Source organism: Cyrtonyx montezumae, unplaced genomic scaffold (genome assembly GCF_038088225.1).
Source record: "Cyrtonyx montezumae isolate F1298 unplaced genomic scaffold, pur_monq_1.0 scaffold_155, whole genome shotgun sequence".
Lineage (NCBI taxonomy): Eukaryota > Metazoa > Chordata > Aves > Galliformes > Odontophoridae > Cyrtonyx > Cyrtonyx montezumae.
In genome coordinates, this window is record NW_027071887.1 from 23,987 (window position 1) to 42,500 (window position 18,514).

The 18,514-nt window shown below is 59.1% G+C and overlaps 1 protein-coding gene across 1 annotated transcript in view; it reads left to right on the forward strand.

Moving 5' to 3' along the window:
• LOC136046019 (5-oxoprolinase-like) overlaps positions 1-18,514 on the forward strand; it is a gene marked incomplete at its 3' end in the record, with an annotated part of 42,849 nt that overhangs the window by 20,534 nt on the left and 3,801 nt on the right. Inside the window, 3 exon segments of the mRNA XM_065732242.1 lie at positions 2,085-2,216; positions 4,771-4,905; positions 11,677-11,826. Coding sequence (XP_065588314.1) covers positions 2,085-2,216; positions 4,771-4,905; positions 11,677-11,826 — 417 coding nt within the window.

Here is an 18,514-nt window from a genome sequence, read left to right on the forward strand (position 1 = left end):
GAAATTGGGCCCCAGAGGGGCTCCTGAAGGGACCCCGAAATTGGGCCCCAGAGGGGCTCCTGAGGGGACCCCGAAATTGGGCCCCAGAGTGGCCCCAAAAGGGACCCCGAAAATGGGCCCCAGAGGGGCTCCTGAGGGGACCCCGAAATTGGGCTCCAGAGGGGCTCCTGAAGGGACCCCGAAATTGGGCCCCAGAGGGGCTCCTGAGGGGACCCCGAAATTGGGCCCCAGAGTGGCCCCGAATCGGCCCTGAGAGCGACCCCAAAGTGGCCCCAAATTGTCCCCCAGAGTGACCCCAGAGTGGCCCCAAAAGGGACCCCGAAAATGGGCCCCAAAGTGGCCCCGAAAGGGACCCCAAAAATGGGCCCCAGAGCGGCCCTGAAAGGAACCCCGAAAATGACCCCAAAAGGGACCCCGAAATTGGCCTCAAAAACAGCCCCGAAAATGGATCCCAAAGTGGCTCCAAAAGGGACCCCGAGAATGACCCCAAAGTGGCCCCGAATTGGCCCCCAAAAGGGCCCTAAATGGCCTCAAAAGTGACCCCAAAAATGGACCCAGATGTCCCCATTGACCACACTGACCCCATTGACCCCATTGTCCCCATTGACCCCATGGTCCTCATGATCCCCATTGTCCCCATTGTCCCCATTGACCCCATGATCCCCATAGTCCCCATTGACCCCATGGTCCCCATTTTCCCCATTGACCCCAATGTCCCCATTGTCCCCATTGACCCCAATGTCCCCATGGTCCCCATTGACCCCAATGTCCCCATTGTCCCCATGATCCCCATTGACACCAATTTCCCCATGGTCGTCATTGACCCCATTGACCCCAATGTCCCCATTGACCCCAATGTCCCCGTGGTCCTGATTGACCCCATTGACCCCAATGTCCCCATTGACCCCATGGTCCCCATTGACCCCAATGTCCCCATGGTCCCCTATGTCCCCATTGACCCCCAATGTCTCCATGGTCCCCATTATCCCCATTGTCCCCATTGTCCCCATTGTCCCCATTGACACCAATGTCCCCATTGACCCCATTGACCCCATGGTCCCCATTGTCCCTATTGACCCCATTGTCCCTATTGACCCTATTGTCCCCAATGTCCCCATTGTCCCCATTGACCCCAATATCCCCATGGTCCCCATTATCCCCATTATCCCCATTGTCCCCATTGTCCCCATTGACCCCAATGTCCCCATTGACCCCATTGACCCCATTGTCCCCATTGACCCCAATGTCCCCATTGACCCCATTGTCCCCACGGTCCCCATTGACCCCATTGACCCCAATGTCCCCATTGTCCCCATGGTCCCCATTGACCCCAGTGTCCCCATGGTCCCCATTGTCCCCATTGACCCCAATGTCCCCATTGACCCCATTGTCCCCATGGTCCCCATTGACCCCATTGACCCCAATGTCCCCATTGTCCCCATTGTCCCCATTGACCCCAGTGTCCCCATGGTCCCCATTGACCCCATTGACCCCAATGTCCCCATTGACCCCATGATCCCCATTGACCCCAATGTCCCCATGGTCCCCATTTTCCCCATTGACCCCAATGTCCCCATTGACCCCACTGCCCCCATTGCCCCAATGGTCCCCATTGACCCCAATGTCCCCATTGACTCCAATGTCCCCATTGACCCCATTGTCCCCATTGACCCCAATGTCCCCAATGTCCCCATGGTCCCCATTGACCCCATTGACCCCAATGTCCCCACTGACCCCATGGTCCCCATTGACCCCAATGTCCCCATGGTCCCCAATGTCCCCGCTGTTACTCAATAGCTGAACGCGGAGCGCAGTGCGTGCAATACCCGGCGCCGCCGCTGTGCGGCGCTGCAGCGCTCAGCCCTCATAGCCCATAGGCGCAGTGGGTGCAGTACCGGGCGCCGCCGCTGTGCGGCGCTGCAGCGCTCAGCCCTCACAGCCCATAGGCGCAGTGGGTGCAGTACCGGGCGCCGCCGCTGTGCGGCGCTGCAGCGCTCAGCCCTCACAGCCCATAGGCGCAGTGGGTGCAGTACCGGGCGCCGCCGCTGTGCGGCGCTGCAGCGCGGTGCCCGCTCTGTCCGTAGGTGAACGCGGAGCGGTGCGTGCGCGCCGTGCTGCGGGAGGCGGCCGAGCGCTGCGGGCCGGTGCTGGAGGCCGAGGATCTCATGGACGACGGCACTCCCATCTGCCTCACAGTCACCATGGACCCGCGGCAGGTACGCGGACCGGGAGCGGCCAGAGCAGGCCACTGCAGGCCAGTAACGACCAGTGCAGGCCAGTAACGACCAGTAAAGGCAAGTGCAGGCCAGTAACGACCAGTGCAGGACAGTGCAGGCCAGTAATGACCAGTGCAGGCCAGTAACGACCAGTAAAGGCAAGTGTAGGCCAGTAACGACCAGGAACGACCAGTGCAGGACAGTAACAACCAGAGCAGGCCACTGCAGGCCAGTAACGACCAGTGCAGGCCAGTAACGACCAGTAAAGGCAAGTACTGACCAGTAACGACCTGTGCAGGCCAGTAATGACCAGTGCAGGACAGTACTGACCAGTAACGACCAGTGCAGGACAGTAACGACCAGTGCAGGACAGTACTGACCAGTAACGACCAGTGCAGGCCACTGCAGGCCAGTAACGACCAGTGCAGGACAGTAACGACCAGTGCAGGACAGTACTGACCAGTAACGACCAGTGCAGGCCACTGCAGGCCAGTAACGACCAGTGCAGGACAGTAACGACCAGTAAAGGCAAGTGCAGGCCAGTACTGACCAGTAACGACCAGTGCAGGACAGTGCAGGCCAGTAACGACCAGTGCAGGACAGTACTGACCAGTAACGACCAATGCAGGACAGTAACGACCAGTGCAGGACAGTACTGACCAGTAACGACCAGTGCAGGCCAGTACAGACCAGTAACGACCAGTGCAGGCCAGTAACGACCAGTAAAGGCGAGTGCAGGCCAGTAGCGACCAGTAACGACCAGTGCAGGCCAGTAACAACCAGTGCAGTACAGTGCAGGCCAGTAATGACCAGTGCAGGCCAGTAACGACCAGTAAAGGCCAGTAACGACCAGTAAAGGCAAGTGCAGGACAGTACTGACCAGTAACGACCAGTGCAGGACAGTAACGACCAGTGCAGGCCAGTACTGACCAGTAACGACCAGTGCAGGCAAGTGCAGGCCAGTAACGACCAGTGCAGGCCAGTAACGACCAGTGCAGGCCAGTAACGACCAGTGCAGGACAGTGCAGGCCAGTGCAGTACAGTGCGGGCCAGTAATGACCAGTAACAACCAGTGCAGGCCACTGCAGGCCAGTAACGACCAGTGCAGGCCAGTGCAGGCCAGTAACGACCAGTGCAGGACAGTACAGACCAGTGCAGTACAGTGCAGGCCAGTAATGACCAGTAACGACCAGTGCAGGCCACTGCAGGCCAGTAACGACCAGTGCAGGCCAGTAACGACCAGTGCAGGCAAGTGCAGGCCAGTAACGACCAGTGCAGGACAGTAACGACCAGTGCAGGACAGTACTGACCAGTAACGACCTGTGTAGGCCAATACAGACCAGTAAAGACCAGTGCGGGCCAGTAACGACTAGTGCAGGCCAGTACTGACCAGTAACGACCAGTGCAGGCCAGTGCAGACCAGTACTGGCCAGTACAGACCAGTAACGACCAGTGCAGGCCAATACAGACCAGTAAAGACCAGTGCGGGCCAGTAACGACTAGTGCAGGCCAGTACTGACCAGTAACGACCAGTGCAGGCCAGTGCAGACCAGTACTGGCCACTGCAGGCCAGTAACGACCAGTGCAGGCCAGTACATACCAGTAACAACCAGTGCAGGCCAGTACTGACCAGTTATGGTCTGTACACCACAGTCCCTCTCTGTCCCTCTCAGTCCCTCTCAGTCCCTCTCAGTCCCCTCTGTCCCCGCTGTCCCCGCTGTCCCCTCTGTCCCCTCAGTCCCTCTCAGTCCCTCTCTGTCCCTCTGTCCCTCTCTGTCCCTCTCAGTCCCTCTCAGTCCCCTCAGTCCCCGCTGTCCCCGCTGTCCCCTCTGTCCCCTCTGTCCCTCTCAGTCCCTCTCTGTCCCCTCTGTCCCCTCAGTCCCTCTCAGTCCCTCTCTGTCCCTCTGTCCCTCTCAGTCCCTCTCTGTCCCTCTCAGTCCCTCTCTGTCCCCTCTGTCCCTCTCTGTCCCCCTCTGTCCCCTCTGTCCCTCAGTCCCTCTCAGTCCCTCTCTGTCCCCTCTGTCCCCTCTGTCCCTCTCAGTCCCTCTCTGTCCCTCTCAGTCCCTCTCTGTCCCTCTCTGTCCCTCTGTCCCTCTCTGTCCCTCTCAGTCCCTCTCAGTCCCTCTCTGTCCCTCTCAGTCCCTCTCTGTCCCCTCTGTCCCTCTCTGTCCCCCTCTGTCCCCTCTGTCCCTCAGTCCCTCTCAGTCCCTCTCTGTCCCCTCTGTCCCCGCTGTCCCCACTGTCCCCTCAGTCCCCACTGTCCCCTCTGTCCCTCTCAGTCCCCTCTGTCCCCTCTGTCCCCTCTGTCCCTCTCAGTCCCTCTCAGTCCCCACTGTCCCCACTGTCCCCTCTGTCCCCGCTGTCCCCGCTGTCCCCACTGTCCCCTCTGTCCCCACTGTCCCCGCTGTCCCTCTCAGTCCCCTCTGTCCCCTCTGTCCCTCTCTGTCCCTCTCAGTCCCCTCTGTCCCCGCTGTCCCCGCTGTCCCCTCTGTCCCCTCGGTCCCGGCGGTGCGTGCAGTCCCCTGAGTGGCCGCTGGGCGGCGCTGTCCCATAGGGCAGTGCGGTGTTCGATTTCTCGGGGTCGGGCCCGGAAGTGTACGGGAACTGCAACGCCCCGCGCGCCATCACTCTGTCAGCGCTGCTCTACTGCCTGCGCTGCATGCTGGGCCACGACGTCCCGCTCAACCAGGTACCCACGCGCGACCGCGACACGCCCACGGGCACGCCCACAGACACGCCCACAGACACACCCATGGACAGACCCACGGACACACCCACGGACACACCCACGGACACACGCACTGACAGACCCACGGACAGACCCACAAACACACCCACAGACACACCCACGGACAGACCCACGGACACACCCACGGACAGACCCACGGACACACCCACGGACACACCCACGGACAGACCCACGGACACACCCACGGACACACCCACAGACACACCCACAGACAGACCCACGGACACACCCACGGACACACCCACAGACACACCCACAGACAGACCCACGGACAGACCCACGGACACACCCACAGACACACCCACGGACACACCCACGGACACACCCACGGACAGACCCACAGACACACCCACGGACACACCCACGGACACACCCACGGACAGACCCACGGACACACCCACGGACAGACCCACGGACACACCCACGGACACACCCACAGACACACCCACGGACACACCCACGGACAGACCCACGGACACACCCACAGACAGACCCACGGACACACCCACAGACACACCCACAGACACACGCACGGACAGACTCACGGACACACCCACAGACAGACACACAGACCCACGGACACACCCACAAACACACCCACAGACACACCCACGGACAGACCCACGGACACACCCACGGACACACCCACAGACACACCCACGGACACACCCACAGACACACCCACGGACAGACCCACAGACAGACCCACGGACACACCCACGGACACACCCACAGACACACCCACGGACACACCCACGGACAGACCCACGGACACACCCACAGACAGACCCACAGACAGACCCACGGACACACCCACGGACAGACCCACAGACAGACCCACGGAAACACCCACGGACACACCCACGGACACACCCACGGACACACCCACAGACACACCCACGGACACACCCACGGACAGACCCACGGACACACCCACAGACAGACCCACGGACACACCCACGGACACAACCACGGACACACCCACGGACACACCCACGGACACACCCACGGACAGACCCACAGACAGACACACAGACAGACCCACGGACACACCCACAGACACACCCACGGACACACCCACGGACACACCCACAGACACACCCACGGACACACCCACGGACAGACCCACAGACACACCCACAGACACACCCACGGACACACCCACGGACAGACCCACAGACACACCCACGGACACACCCACGGACACACCCACGGACAGACCCACGGACACACCCACGGACACACCCACAGACAGACCCACGGACACACCCACGGACACACCCACGGACACACCCACAGACAGACCCACAGACAGACCCACGGACAGACCCACAGACAGAACCACGGACACACCCACAGACAGACCCACAGACAGACCCACGGACACACCCACGGACACACCCACAGACACACCCACAGACACACCCACGGACACACCCACAGACAGACCCACAGACACACCCACAGACAGACCCACGGACACACCCACAGACACACCCACAGACACACCCACGGACAGACCCACGGACACACCCACGGACACACCCACGGACACACCCACAGACACACCCACAGACACACCCACGGACACACCCACGGACACACCCACGGACACACCCACAGACACACCCACAGACACACCCACGGACACACCCACAGACACACCCACGGACAGACCCACTGACACACCCACAGACACACCCACGGACACACCCACAGACAGACCCACGGACAGACCCACAGACACACCCACAGACAGACCCACGGACACACCCACAGACAGACCCACAGACAGACCCACGGACACACCCACGGACAGACCCACAGACAGAACCACGGACACACCCACAGACAGACCCACAGACAGACCCACGGACACACCCACGGACAGACCCACGGACACACCCACGGACACACCCACGGACAGACCCACGGACACACCCACGGACACACCCACAGACACACCCACGGACACACCCACGGACAGACCCACGGACACACCCACAGACAGACCCACGGACACACCCACAGACACACCCACAGACACACGCACGGACAGACTCACGGACACACCCACAGACAGACACACAGACCCACGGACACACCCACAAACACACCCACAGACACACCCACGGACAGACCCACGGACACACCCACGGACACACCCACAGACACACCCACGGACACACCCACAGACACACCCACGGACAGACCCACAGACAGACCCACGGACACACCCACGGACACACCCACGGACAGACCCACGGACACACCCACAGACAGACCCACAGACAGACCCACGGACACACCCACGGACAGACCCACAGACAGACCCACGGAAACACCCACGGACACACCCACGGACAGACCCACAGACAGACACACAGACAGACCCACGGACACACCCACAGACACACCCACGGACACACCCACGGACACACCCACAGACAGACCCACAGACAGACCCACGGACAGACCCACAGACAGAACCACGGACACACCCACAGACAGACCCACAGACAGACCCACGGACACACCCACGGACACACCCACAGACACACCCACAGACACACCCACGGACAGACCCACGGACACACCCACAGACAGACCCACGGACACACCCACAGACACACCCACAGACACACCCACGGACAGACCCACGGACACACCCACGGACACACCCACGGACACACCCACAGACACACCCACAGACACACCCACGGACACACCCACGGACACACCCACGGACACACCCACAGACACACCCACAGACACACCCACGGACACACCCACAGACACACCCACGGACAGACCCACTGACACACCCACAGACACACCCACGGACACACCCACAGACAGACTCACGGACACACCCACAGACAGACCCACGGACAGACCCACAGACACACCCACAGACACTCCCACAGACACACCCACAGACAGACCCACGGACACACCCACAGACAGACCCACAGACAGACCCACGGACACACCCACGGACAGACCCACAGACAGAACCACGGACACACCCACAGACAGACCCACGGACAGACCCACGGACACACCCACGGACAGACCCACGGACAGACCCACGGACACACCCACGGACAGACCCACGGACACACCCACGGACACACCCACGGACAGACCCACGGACACACCCACGGACACACCCACAGACACACCCACAGACAGACCCACGGACAGACCCACGGACACACCCACAGACACACCCACGGACACACCCACGGACACACCCACGGACACACCCACAGACAGACCCACAGACAGACCCACGGGCACACCCACGGACACACCCCCGGACACACCCACGGACACACCCACAGACACACCCACGGACACACCCACGGACAGACCCACGGACACACCCACAGACAGACCCACGGACACACCCACGGACACACCCACAGACACACCCACGGACACACCCACGGACAGACCCACGGACACACCCACGGACAGACCCACGGACACACCCACAGACAGACCCACAGACACACCCACGGACACACCCACGGACACACCCACGGACACAACCACAGACAGACCCACGGACAGACCCACGGACAGACCCACGGACACACCCACGGACACACCCACAGACACACCCACGGACACACCCACGGACACACCCACGGACACACCCACGGACACAACCACAGACAGACCCACGGACAGACCCACGGACACACCCACGGACACACCCACAGACACACCCACAGACACACCCACGGACACACCCACGGACACACCCACAGACACACCCACGGACAGACCCACGGACACACCCACAGACACACCCACGGACACACCCACGGACAGACTCACGGACACACCCACAGACAGACCCACGGACAGACCCACAGACACACCCACAGACACTCCCACAGACACACCCACAGACAGACCCACGGACACACCCACAGACAGACCCACGGACAGACCCACGGACACACCCACAGACACACCCACGGACAGACCCACGGACACATTCACAGACAGACCCACGGACACACCCACAGACAGACCCACGGACACACCCACGGACACACCCACAGACACACCCACGGACAGACCCACGGACACATTCACAGACAGACCCACAGACAGACCCACAGACACACCCACGGACACACCCACGGACACACCCACGGACACAACCACAGACAGACCCACGGACAGACCCACGGACACACCCACGGACAGACCCACAGACACACCCACGGACACACCCACGGACACACCCACAGACACACCCACGGACAGACCCACGGACACATTCACAGACAGACCCACAGACAGACCCACAGACACACCCACGGACACACCCACGGACACACCCACGGACACAACCACAGACAGACCCACGGACAGACCCACGGACACACCCACGGACAGACCCACGGACACACCCACGGACACACCCACAGACACACCCACGGACACACCCACGGACACACCCACGGACACACCCACAGACACACCCACAGACACACCCACAGACACACCCACGGACAGACCCACGGACACACCCACAGACACACCCACGGGCACACCCACGGACAGACTCACGGACACACCCACAGACAGACCCACGGACAGACCCACAGACACACCCACAGACACTCCCACAGACACACCCACAGACAGACCCACGGACACACCCACAGACAGACCCACGGACAGACCCACGGACACACCCACAGACACACCCACAGACACTCCCACAGACACACCCACAGACACACCCACGGACACACCCACAGACAGGCCCACGGACACACCCACGGACACACCCACAGACACACCCACGGACAGACCCACGGACACATTCACAGACAGACCCACAGACAGACCCACAGACACACCCACGGACACACCCACGGACACACCCACGGACACAACCACAGACAGACCCACGGACAGACCCACGGACACACCCACGGACAGACCCACAGACACACCCACGGACACACCCACGGACACACCCACAGACACACCCACGGACAGACCCACGGACACATTCACAGACAGACCCACAGACAGACCCACAGACACACCCACGGACACACCCACGGACACACCCACGGACACACCCATAGACAGACCCACGGACACACCCACAGACACACCCACAGACACTCCCACAGACACACCCACAGACACACCCACGGACACACCCACAGACAGACCCACGGACACACCCACGGACACACCCACAGACACACCCACGGACAGACCCACGGACACATTCACAGACAGACCCACAGACAGACCCACAGACACACCCACGGACACACCCACGGACACACCCACGGACACAACCACAGACAGACCCACGGACAGACCCACGGACACACCCACGGACAGACCCACAGACACACCCACGGACACACCCACGGACACACCACAGACACACCCACGGACAGACCCACGGACACATTCACAGACAGACCCACAGACACACCCACAGACACACCCACGGACACACCCACGGACACACCCACGGACACAATCACAGACAGACCCACGGACAGACCCACGGACACACCCACGGACAGACCCACGGACACACCCACGGACACACCCACAGACACACCCACGGACACACCCACGGACACACCCACGGACACACCCACAGACACACCCACAGACACACCCACAGACACACCCACGGACACACCCACAGACACACCCACGGACAGACCCACGGACACACCCACAGACACACCCACGGACACACCCACGGACACACCCACAACTGGGACCCCATAACTGTGACCCCATTAATTATTATTAATTGCTTTTAATTATTAATTGCTAGTAATCATTATGATTCATTATTATTAATAATAATCGTTGTTAATTAATATTAATTACCATGCATTAATGCGTTAATGAATTAATTGGGGTGTTTTAATTAGGGCTGCCTCCCTGTGTCCCTAATGAGTTAATTAGGGTCTATTAATTAATGAGGGTTGCTGGTACTGAGCCTCATTAACTAATTGGGGTCTGTTAATGAACGAGGGCTGCCTGGCTGCGTCCCTAATGAGTTAATTAGGGTCTGTTAATTAATGAGGGCTGCCTGGTGCCGGTGCGGGTGCTGCTCCCCGTGTCCGTCCTTAACGAAGGAACTAATTAATTAATGAGGGTGTTAATGAGCCAGGGCTGCCTGGTGCCGGTGCGGGTGCTGCTCCCCGTGGGTTCGGTGCTGTGTCCGTCCTTAACGAAGGAACTAATTAATTAATGAGGGTGTTAATGAGCCAGGGCTGCCTGGTGCCGGTGCGGGTGCTGCTGTGTCCGTCCTTAACGAAGGAACTAATTAATTAATGAGGGTGTTAATGAGCCAGGGCTGCCTGGTGCCGGTGCGGGTGCTGCTCCCCGTGTCCGTCCTTAACGAAGGAACTAATTAATTAATGAGGGTGTTAATGAGCCAGGGCTGCCTGGTGCCGGTGCGGGTGCTGCTCCCCGTGTCCGTCCTTAACGAAGGAACTAATTAATTAATGAGGGTGTTAATGAGCCAGGGCTGCCTGGTGCCGGTGCGGGTGCTGCTGTGTCCGTCCTTAACGAAGGAACTAATTAATTAATGAGGGTGTTAATGAGCCAGGGCTGCCTGGTGCCGGTGCGGGTGCTGCTGTGTCCGTCCTTAACGAAGGAACTAATTAATTAATGAGGGCGTTAATGAGCCAGGGCTGCCTGGTGCCGGTGCGGGTGCTGCTCCCCGTGGGTTCGGTGCTGTGTCCGTCCGTGGACGCGGCCGTGGTCGGAGGGAACGTCCTCACAGCGCAGCGCATCGTGGACGTCGTCTTCCGCGCCTTCGGGACCTGCGCCGCCTCGCAGGTACCTATGGAGACATATGGGGACGTATAGGGACATATGGGGACATATGGGGACGTATAGGGACATATGGGGACATATAGGGACATATTGGGGCTATAGGGACAGATGGGGACATATGGGGACGTATAGGGATGTATAGGGACATATGGGGCATATGGGGACAGATGGGGACGTATAGGGACGTATGGGGGCCATAGGGACCCATAGCTGCCCCATAGCGCATCGTGGACGTCGTCTTCCGCGCCTTCGGGACCTGCGCCGCCTCGCAGGTACCTATGGGGACATATGGGGACGTATAGGGACATATGGGGACGTATAGGGACGTATAGGGACATATAGGGACGTATGGGGGCCATAGGGACCCATAGCTGCCCCATAGCGCATCGTGGTTCGTCTTCCACGCCTCGCAGGTACCTATGGGGACATATGAGGACCTATGGGGATGTATAGGGACATATGAGGACAGATGGGGACATATGGGGAGGTATAGGGATGTATAGGGACATATGGGGACAGATGGGGACATATAGGGACGTATAGGGGCCATAGGGACCCATAGCTGCCCCATAGCGCATCGTGGACGTCGTCTTCCGCGCCTTCGGGACCTGCGCCGCCTCGCAGGTACCTATGGGGACATATGGGGACGTATGGGGATGTATAGGGACAGATGGGGACAGATGGGGACATATTGGGGCTATAGGGACAGATGGGGACATATGGGGACAGATTGGGACATATGGGGACGTATAGGGACGTATTGGGGCATATGGGGACATATAGAGATAGATGGGGACATATAGGGACATATAGGGACAGATGGGGACATATGGGGACGTATAGGGGCCATAGGGACCCATAGCTGTTCCATAGCGCATCGTGGTTCGTCTTCCGCGCCTTCGGGACCTGCGCCGCCTCACAGGTACCTATGGGGACATACGGGGACGTATAGGGATGTATAGGGACATATGGGGACATATGGGGACATATAGGGACGTATAGGGACGTATGGGGGCCATAGGGACCCATAGCTGCCCCATAGCGCATCGTGGTTCGTCTTCCACGCCTCGCAGGTACCTATGGGGACATATGAGGACCTATGGGGATGTATAGGGACATATGAGGATAGATGGGGACATATGGGGAGGTATAGGGACGTATAGGGACATATGGGGACATATGGGGACATATAGGGACGTATAGGGGCCATAGGGACCCATAGCTGCCCCATAGCGCATCGTGGACGTCGTCTTCCGCGCCTTCGGGACCTGCGCCGCCTCGCAGGTACCTATAGGGACATGTGGGGACCTATGGGGATGTATAGGGACATATGGGGACGTATAGGGACAGATGGGGACGTATAGGGACGTATGGGGGCCATAGGGACCCATAGCTGCCCCATAGCGCATCGTGGTTCGTCTTCCACGCCTCGCAGGTACCTATGGGGACATATGAGGACCTATGGGGATGTATAGGGACATATGGGGACAGATGGGGACATATGGGAGGTATAGGGATGTATGGGGCATATGGGGACAGATGGGGACGTATAGGGACGTATAGGGGCCATAGGGACCCATAGCTGCCCCATAGCGCATCGTGGACGTCGTCTTCCGCGCCTTCGGGACCTGCGCCGCCTCGCAGGTACCTATGGGGACATATGGGGACCTATGGGGACGTATAGGGACGTATAGGGACATATTGGGGCTATAGGGACAGATGGGGACATATGGGGACAGATGGGGACATATGGGGACGTATAGGGGCATATGAGGACATATAGAGATAGATGGGGACGTATAGGGTCATATAGGGACAGATGGGGACATATGGGGACGTATAGGGACATATAGGGAAATATAGGGGCCATAGGGACCCATAGCTGCCCCATAGCGCATCGTGGACGTCGTCTTCCGCGCCTTCGGGACCTGCGCCGCCTCGCAGGTACCTATGGGGACATATGGGGACGTATGGGGATGTATAGGGACATATGGGGACATATGGGGACGTATAGGGACATATAGGGACGTATGGGGGCCATAGGGACCCATAGCTGCCCCATAGCGCATCGTGGACGTCGTCTTCCGCGCCTTCGGGACCTGCGCCGCCTCGCAGGTACCTATGGGGACATATGGGGACGTATGGGGATGTATAGGGACAGATGGGGACAGATGGGGACATATTGGGGCTATAGGGACAGATGGGGACATATGGGGACAGATTGGGACATATGGGGACGTATAGGGACGTATTGGGGCATATGGGGACATATAGAGATAGATGGGGACATATAGGGACATATAGGGACAGATGGGGACATATGGGGACGTATAGGGGCCATAGGGACCCATAGCTGTTCCATAGCGCATCGTGGTTCGTCTTCCGCGCCTTCGGGACCTGCGCCGCCTCACAGGTACCTATGGGGACATACGGGGACGTATAGGGATGTATAGGGACATATGGGGACATATGGGGACATATAGGGACGTATAGGGACGTATGGGGGCCATAGGGACCCATAGCTGCCCCATAGCGCATCGTGGTTCGTCTTCCACGCCTCGCAGGTACCTATGGGGACATATGAGGACCTATGGGGATGTATAGGGACATATGAGGACAGATGGGGACATATGGGGAGGTATAGGGACGTATAGGGACATATGGGGACATATGGGGACATATAGGGACGTATAGGGGCCATAGGGACCCATAGCTGCCCCATAGCGCATCGTGGACGTCGTCTTCCGCGCCTTCGGGACCTGCGCCGCCTCGCAGGTACCTATGGGGACATACGGGGACGTATAGGGACATATGGGGACATATGGGGACGTATAGGGACAGATGGGGACATATGGGGACGTATAGGGGCCATAGGGACCCATAGCTGCCCCATAGCGCATCATGGACGTCGTCTTCCGCGCCTTCGGGACCTGCGCCGCCTCGCAGGTACCTATGGGGACATATGGGGACGTATGGGGATGTATAGGGACAGATGGGGACATATGGGGACATATTGGGGCTATAGGGACAGATGGGGACATATGGGGACAGATTGGGACATATGGGGACGTATAGGGACGTATTGGGGCATATGGGGACATATAGAGATAGATGGGGACATATAGGGACATATAGGGACAGATGGGGACATATGGGGACGTATAGGGGCCATAGGGACCCATAGCTGTTCCATAGCGCATCGTGGTTCGTCTTCCGCGCCTTCGGGACCTGCGCCGCCTCACAGGTACCTATGGGGACATACGGGGACGTATAGGGATGTATAGGGACATATGGGGACATATGGGGACATATAGGGACGTATAGGGACGTATGGGGGCCATAGGGACCCATAGCTGCCCCATAGCGCATCGTGGTTCGTCTTCCATGCCTCGCAGGTACCTATGGGGACATATGGGGACCTATGGGGATGTATAGGGACATATGGGGCATATGGGGACAGATGGGGACGTATAGGGACGTATAGGGGCCATAGGGACCCATAGCTGCCCCATAGCGCATCGTGGTTCGTCTTCCGCGCCTTCGGGACCTGCGCCGCCTCGCAGGTACCTATGGGGACATATGGGGACCTATGGGGACGTATAGGGACGTATAGGGACATATTGGGGCTATAGGGACAGATGGGGACATATGGGGACGTATAGGGACATATAGGGACATATAGGGGCCATAGGGACCCATAGCTGCCCCATAGCGCATCGTGGACGTCGTCTTCCGCGCCTTCGGGACCTGCGCCGCCTCGCAGGTACCTATGGGGACATATGGGGACCTATGGGGATGTATAGGGACATATGAGGACAGATGGGGACATATGGGGAGGTATAGGGACGTATAGGGACATATGGGGACATATGGGGACATATAGGGACGTATAGGGGCCATAGGGACCCATAGCTGCCCCATAGCGCATCGTGGACGTCGTCTTCCGCGCCTTCGGGACCTGCGCCGCCTCGCAGGTACCTATGGGGACATACGGGGACGTATAGGGACATATGGGGACATATGGGGACGTATAGGGACAGATGGGGACATATGGGGACGTATAGGGGCCATAGGGACCCATAGCTGCCCCATAGCGCATCGTGGTTCGTCTTCCGCGCCTTCGGGACCTGCGCCGCCTCACAGGTACCTATGGGGACATACGGGGACGTATAGGGATGTATAGGGACATATGGGGACATATGGGGACATATAGGGACGTATAGGGACGTATGGGGGCCATAGGGACCCATAGCTGCCCCATAGCGCATCGTGGTTCGTCTTCCATGCCTCGCAGGTACCTATGGGGACATATGGGGACCTATGGGGATGTATAGGGACATATGGGGCATATGGGGACAGATGGGGACGTATAGGGACGTATAGGGGCCATAGGGACCCATAGCTGCCCCATAGCGCATCGTGGTTCGTCTTCCGCGCCTTCGGGACCTGCGCCGCCTCGCAGGTACCTATGGGGACATATGGGGACCTATGGGGACGTATAGGGACGTATAGGGACATATTGGGGCTATAGGGACAGATGGGGACATATGGGGACGTATAGGGACATATAGGGACATATAGGGGCCATAGGGACCCATAGCTGCCCCATAGCGCATCGTGGACGTCGTCTTCCGCGCCTTCGGGACCTGCGCCGCCTCGCAGGTACCTATGGGGACATATGGGGACCTATGGGGATGTATAGGGACATATGGGGACGTATAGGGACAGATGGGGACGTATAGGGACGTATGGGGGCCATAGGGACCCATAGCTGCCCCATAGCGCATCGTGGACGTCGTCTTCCGCGCCTTCGGGACCTGCGCCGCCTCACAGGTACCTATGGAGACATATGGGGACGTATAGGGACATATGGGGACATATAGGGACGTATAGGGACATATTGGGGCTATAGGGACAGATGGGGACATATGGGGACAGATGGGGACATATGGGGACGTATAGGGACATATAGGGACATATAGGGGCCATAGGGACCCATAGCTGCCCCATAGCGCATCGTGGACGTCATCTTCCGCGCCTTCGGGACCTGCGCCGCCTCACAGGTACCTATGGAGACATATGGGGACGTATAGGGACATATGGGGACATATAGGGACGTATAGGGACATATTGGGGCTATAGGGACAGATGGGGACATATGGGGACAGATGGGGACATATGGGGACGTATAGGGACATATAGGGACATATAGGGGCCATAGGGACCCATAGCTGCCCCATAGCGCATCGTGGACGTCGTCTTCCACGCCTTCGGGACCTGCGCCGCCTCGCAGGTACCTATGGAGACATATGGGGACGTATAGGGACATATGGGGACATATGGGGACGTATAGGGACAGATGGGGACATATGGGGACGTATAGGGGCCATAGGGACCCATAGCTGTTCCATAGCGCATCGTGGTTCGTCTTCCGCGCCTTCGGGACCTGCGCCGCCTCGCAGGTACCTATGGGGACATACGGGGACGTATAGGGACATATGGGGACATATGGGGACATATAGGGACGTATAGGGACGTATGGGGGCCATAGGGACCCATAGCTGCCCCATAGCGCATCGTGGTTCGTCTTCCACGCCTCGCAGGTACCTATGGGGACATATGAGGACCTATGGGGATGTATAGGGACATATGAGGACAGATGGGGACATATGGGGAGGTATAGGGACGTATAGGGACATATGGGGACATATGGGGACATATAGGGACGTATAGGGGCCATAGGGACCCATAGCTGCCCCATAGCGCATCGTGGACGTCGTCTTCCGCGCCTTCGGGACCTGCGCTGCCTCGCAGGTACCTATGGGGACATATGGGGACCTATGGGGATGTATAGGGACATATGGGGACATATAGGGACATATTGGGGCTATAGGGACAGATGGGGACAGATGGGGACAGATGGGGACATATGGGGACGTATAGGGGCATATGAGGACATATAGAGATAGATGGGGACGTATAGGGTCATATAGGGACATATGGGGACGTATAGGGACATATAGGGACGTATAGGGGCCATAGGGACCCATAGCTGCCCCATAGCGCATCGTGGACGTCGTCTTCCGTGCCTTCGGGACCTGCGCCGCCTCGCAGGTACCTATGGGGACATATGGGGACCTATGGGGACGTATAGGGACGTATAGGGACATACTGGGGCTATAGGGACAGATGGGGACATATGGGGACGTATAGGGACATATAGGGACGTATAGGGGCCATAGGGACCCATAGCTGCCCCATAGTGCATCGTGGACGTCGTCTTCCGCGCCTTCGGGACCTGCGCCGCCTCGCAGGTACCTATGGGGACATATGGGGACGTATAGGGATGTATATGGACATATTGGGACTATAGGGACAGATGGGGACATATGGGGACAGATGGGGACATATGGGGATGTATAGGGGCATATGAGGACATATAGAGATAGATGGGGACGTATAGGGTCCTATAGGGACAGATGGGGACATATGGGGACGTATAGGGACATATAGGGACATATAGGGGCCATAGGGACCCATAGCTGCCCCATAGCGCATCGTGGACGTCGTCTTCCGCGCCTTCGGGACCTGCGCCGCCTCGCAGGTACCTATGGGGACATATGGGGACCTATGGGGATGTATAGGGACATATGGGGACGTATAGGGACAGATGGGGACGTATAGGGACGTA